We start from the raw sequence: 6000 nt of genomic DNA on the forward strand, positions 1-6000 counted from the left end.
ATGTGTGAGGCAAGGGACATTAATCATGGAGTCACAGAGTTTGATGGGTAGGGGGTAAGAGAAATGGGATGGATTTGGTGTGCAAAACAATGTATTCAAATGTTGTAAATAAACTAGTATAAAAAAAAAAATATAGCCGGTGGCAAAGGAGCAGCTTGCTCAGAACCCGGCAAAATGGAGCCCGAGGCCATGAGCAGATACACCAGCCTGGTGAACCCAGGTGTCTTTCCCCATCTGACCGTGGTGCTGTTGGCCATTGGCATGTTCTTCACCACCTGGTTCTTTGTTTACGAGGTAACCTCTACCAAGTACACATGGGACATCTACAAAGAGCTGCTTATCTCCTTGGTGGCCTCACTCTTCATGGGCTTCAGGGTCCTCTTCCTGCTGCTCTGGGTCGGCATCTATGTATGACTGCTGAGGGTATGCATCTGACAGCTTCACTGAATCCCTGCTTTTGTAAATTAGTATTTTTGACATTTTTTTTATTAACTAGTGCTGGAAGTGTCCCACCTTCTGCCCCACAATAAAGACAGGTGTGTGATGGTTAAAAAAAAAAAACAATAATATAAAATAGAATGTATATGAATGATTGTATGAAAGACAATGTGAAGGAAAGATTTTCTAAAACAATGTATATGAATGAAACATACTAAAGTTATTATTATATAAAAATCAATTAAAAAAAAAAAGAAAAATCCACCTACCTGCAGCATGTCATCAACCATGGTTAGAATGTACTGAACTGTCTGTTCTTTGGAGATATGAGTCATCAAGTTTATAAATGTTTTAGCACACTAAAAAAAGATAAAATTAATGTTAATGTTTTCATTTTAATGGCATTTCAGTGAAATATTATTTCTTGTCCATAAATTTATTAATTTAATTGAAATGTGACTCACAGATTTCAATTACAGAAAATATACCTGTTATAAATGCATACTATTTAAAGATGTGCATCTTTTGTAAATATTGTTATGTGGAAGGGCTACATTCTAATTTGCAGCTGAACTTTGCTATCTAGAGATGAAAATTTCAAGATTTTTTAAAATTTTTAAACAGATAATACGTTGTCACTAAATACAGCTGATTAATGCTGATGGTAACTGTTAGTAGAAATGGATGGCTTGAAGTAGAAAATTATTTCACAGTTTTATTTTCCCATTTGGGGCAGAGACTTTTAAGAGGGTTGTGATTACAGAGGGTTGTACATGATTACACATGCTGTAACTCTTGACTATGCATAATAAGATAGATATATAGATAGTCAAAAACTCTAAGGGGTCTTGTTTTCTAGTGCTTACTGGAAAATAGAATACTTGTGCAAGTGAGTGCTTGGAACTAGAAAGAATCAGAAGACTTCTCTTTTCCTTCTATAAATTATAAACTACATGTCAATGTCTCTGGAATTCAATAAAAACTGGATACAACAATTAATACATTTCCTATGAATCCTTTTCAGGATTGTAGTAAAAATCAAGTTGAGTGGTACAAGTGCTCTTTCAGCCAATTAAGAGCCCTATGTCAGAAACTACAACAGAGAATGGAAATTTATCTTGTTCAGGTCAGCATGCAACCAAATAAATTCAAATTGTGTATAATCAAAATTATCTGATATAATCCTTTCAATCACCCATAAAAACATGTTTGTGTGTGTGCAGCACCCTTCAATAGTAGGTTTAGTATTATACACTGAGAAATTTTGCAAACCTAATAACAAGTAAGCACATTTCATTCTGTATGCAATCATTCAATAAATCCTCAATACAGAAAGAGGCATGCAATTAAGTCTATACTATATAAAACTATATACTTTATCAAATCATGTCATCCCAGAGTTTAAGTTTTAAGTGCGTGCTATCATTTGTAGACATATATTTACCATACTTAATACTGGAAACTGAAAACATGATAATTGAACAAAATTCACATTGGGCTACTAATTCAAATGTAGTGCCTCTGTTGTGGTTCGAAGCGACAAGATGTTCCATGGTACAAAGATGGTCAGTTATGAGTGACTCAAGGCAGTTCCAACTCAAGGACAGTGAATGTGTGGGTGAGTGAAAGAAAAACAGCCAGTAACAACTATTACATTTTCAAAAAACAAACTTTAAAGTGGTAAACAAAGATCAATCTCTTAACAATATAAACTGCCTCTGGCATTTCTTTCCTAACTATTCTTTTCAGACATACTGATCAAGTGGTGTGCTTGAATGCTAACCAAAAGGCTGAAGTTTCAATTCTATTCGCTGGCACTTTGAGAAGAAAGGCCTGGCAATCTACTTGCAAAAATCAGCCTGAGGAAACTCCATGGAGCACTTCTCTGAGACCTGTGGGGCCACTGTAACTGGTGACCTGCATTTTGTTTGGATGAAGCCACATACTTATTTCCTAGCAACCACCACATAAAGACCTATCTCAGCAGCAGACACGGTAATTAGAAAACAACTGTGGTAACTCCGTAAAGGCTGAACCCTGCTTCATCGACCGACCGAATGAACACAGATGAGATGTCTCTCAACAAGAGCACTTAGGGAAGGGGGACTTTGCCAAAGGCTAGCACTGAGGGCAAGCTTCACAGAGGAGACGGCAACAGATCTGGCTACACAATTTAAATGGCAACAGGGCAATCCACTGCCATGAAGTCAGCTCCCACACTCTCCATCAATTTCCAAAGCTGTACATCATTACAAAAGATTGTTCATCTTTCAGTTGAACAGCAACTGATGGATTCAAACTACTGACATTACACACTATATCACTAGGGTTCCTTCAATAGGACAAAGGGCCCCTTAAACTAAGTTTTAAAAAATTTTATAAACAAGTTAGGGAAATAAACGATGCATGTTTTTGTTATGTGCAGTGGAGATGACTAGGACTCAAAGAGACCCCATGAACAATGGTTCTCAATCTTGTCCTATCCTGAGCTAAATTAATCTCTAACATACCTTACATCATTACCACAATCACTATGTCAATTCATCTTATCCAGGGGCTTCCTCTAATGCACTGACCTACCCTTCCAAATATGATGTCCTTCCCCAAGGACTACCCCTCCTGACAACATGGCCAAAGTAATTAAAAAGGAGTTTCAAAATCTTTTTCTCTGAGGAGTAACCTGGTTTCACCCTCTCCAGGACAGACCTGTTTGTTTTCTTGCCAATCCATGTTCAATATTCTTCTTCAGCACCATAACTCAAAGGCATCAACTCTTCTTCTGTCACCCATAGTCATTGTCCAGCTCTCATGTATAGCAAGCAACTGAGAAGACCAACAGCTTGAACTGGGTGCACCTTGATCTTTATGCTGATATTGTTGCTCTTAGCATCTGGAGTGGTCCTTGATAACAGATTTTTCCAGTACAACTCATCTTTTCATTTCCTGACTGCCAAGGGTGTTGATTGTGGATCAAGATGAAATTAAGAACCTCAAACTTTTCTCCATCTATCATGATGCTGCCTTTTGGTCCAGTGGTGAGGATTTTTGTTTTCTTCCTATTGAGATGAAATCTGTATTAAAGACTGCAGTCTTTGATCTCCTGTAACCAGTACTTCAAGTCTTCCTCAGTTTCAGCAAGTAAGGCTGTATCACCTATAAAATGCAGGCTGTTGATGAGTGTTCCTCCAATCCTGACATTATATTCTTTTTCATAAAGTCCAGCCTCTGAACTGGTCTATTAAGCATATAGATTGAAAAGGTATGGAGAGAGGGTACATCTCTAACACACTCCTTTCTTAATTTTGAAGCACGCAATGTCCTTTGCTCTTTTTGTACAACATCTTCTTGGTCTAAGCATAGGTTTTGCAGGAGCATAAATGAGTGTTCTATGATTCCCCTTTTTCTCAATGTTAGCCACAATTTGTTGTGCTCCACACAGTCAAATGCCTTTGCAAAGTTGATAAAACATAAACAGACATCCTCTGGTACTCTCTGCTTTCAGCAAAGATCCATCTGACATTGCATGTTTTCCCTAGTGCTACTGCCTCTTCTAAACCCATTGTATCTCTGGCAATTCTCTGACAATGTATAGTTCTAGTGATTTTTTTTTTTAGAATCTTCGGCAAGAGTTTGCTTCAGTGATTATTAATGATATTGTTTGCTAATTTCCACATTCTACTAATTGCCCTTTTCTAAGAATGGAGATAAGTATGAATCTATTCCAGGTAGTTAGCCAGGCAGCTGTCCTCGATATTTCTTGGCACAGTCTGGTGAGCACACGCAGGGCTGCATTTGTTTGTCGAAACATGTCACTTGGTATTCTATTAATTCCTGGGGCCTTTTTTTTTTTTTTTGGTCAATTCCTTTTTAAAGCAACTTGAACTCATTCCATTATTACCATTGGTTCTTGATAATATGATACTTCTTGAAATGGTTCTGTGTCAGCCAATTCTTTTTGGTACAGTTACTCTGTGCATTTCATCTCTCTATTTATCTATACCTGTATATATATTTTAATATTAGTTTGCATACAAAATTCACATACGTTGTGTTCCACACATTCCTTCATTCACATTGTTTCTCATACAATTTCCATATATTGCATATTATAATTCCAATCAACACTGATCTATGCCCAACATCACCCTGTCTTTTCTGGTCCCTACTGGATCTTTCCTAATTCCTTCATGCCTTCCCTCTACCCAATAAACTGTGCGACCTTGAGATATCCCCTCACCCATCCTCCTCCCCCTGACACCCATTGGACTTTTTACACATATCTTACTCTTTTTACAATAATGGTTTTATGCTATTTTTCCTTATGAGACTGAGTTAATTCACTCAGTATAATAGCTCCAGCCTCTCCCATGTTACAGAGCATTTTTCATAATTGTTACTCTTGAGTATCGTGTATTATTTCACCATGTGAAGGTACCACAACTTCTCAATCGTTTCATTTGTTGATGGGCATTTAGGCTGCTTCCATGTTCTTGCTTTTGTGAGTAATGCTGCTATGAACACCAGTGTAAAAAATATCCATTTGTGTCTCAGTGTTATTTTTCCTCAGGGAATATTCCTATCAATGGAACAGCTACAACACATGGAATTTCTATGTTCAGCTTTTTGAGGAACCACCAAACTGCCTTCCAGAGTGGTTGTACCTTTTTACAATTCTAGCAACAATGTATTAGAGTTCCAATCTCTCCTTATCTTCTCCAACATTGTTACTTACAGTTCTGTTAAGCTTTGCCACTGCTACCGGGGTGAGATTGTATCTCACTGTAGTTTTGATCTGCATCTCTCTTTTTGCCAGTGATTTTGAGCATTTCTTCATGTGTCTGTTAACCATGGCTGCAATCAGAGGAAAGACTCACTCCCAGAGCCAACCTACTGAAGTGCTAGGGCAGGAGCTTCCTGCTATCCCCCTGGATAGAGGCTGCTCCAGTTCAGGAAACTGGTCACCCCAGTCTGCAGATCTTCCATCTTCTTTTGATGCTTCCTGGATCTTTCTAGATTTTGCCCATAGCATCTTTCATTATTGCCAAGCTGAGGCCTGAAATTGTTCTTCAGTTCCTTCAGGTTGAGGAATGTCACACAAAAACTAGTATATAAACAAAAAAGCTTTGAAAATAAGGAATAGTATAAACACTCCACAAAAGAATAGATAAAGAATACACGAAGCAATCACTATGGACACTTATGTGGCAAAAAACCATTTTAAAATGTGCAATGCTGCTACATTAAGACAGTATTTTTTAATTATCAAAATGATCAACATAAAAAATGGAAAAGAATAGCAATTTCTATGATGGCACATTCTCACACACCACTGGCAGTCACTGTAATTTGGTACAATCTATCAAAACAACATTTCAAAGAGAAACAATACCTTTCACAATAGCTAATCACAAGATTAAATACTTGGGAATAAATTTAACCAGAAGTGCAAAGGACCTATTCATAGAAAATTACAAAACATTACTACAAGAAACAAAAAGAGATCTTGAAAAGTGGAAGAATATCCCTTGCTCATGGATAGGAAGACTCAATGTTGTGAAAATG

General features: G+C 37.3%; 1 protein-coding gene and 1 pseudogene across 1 annotated transcript in view; one reads left to right on the plus strand and one right to left on the minus strand.

Annotated features, from left to right (window-relative positions):
- Positions 1 to 6000, minus strand: part of LOC102866574 (V-type proton ATPase subunit H-like) — a 130933-nt gene that overhangs the window by 114182 nt on the left and 10751 nt on the right. Inside the window, exon 3 of the mRNA XM_006900537.1 lies at positions 708 to 797. Coding sequence (XP_006900599.1) covers positions 708 to 797 — 90 coding nt within the window. The remainder of the gene's footprint in view (positions 1 to 707; positions 798 to 6000) is intronic.
- LOC102858591 lies at positions 175 to 414 on the plus strand (annotated as a pseudogene).

The sequence above is a fragment of the Elephantulus edwardii genome, unplaced genomic scaffold, assembly GCF_000299155.1.
Source record: "Elephantulus edwardii isolate Elephantulus edwardi_28Jun2011 unplaced genomic scaffold, EleEdw1.0 scaffold00287, whole genome shotgun sequence".
Classification (NCBI taxonomy): domain Eukaryota; kingdom Metazoa; phylum Chordata; class Mammalia; order Macroscelidea; family Macroscelididae; genus Elephantulus; species Elephantulus edwardii.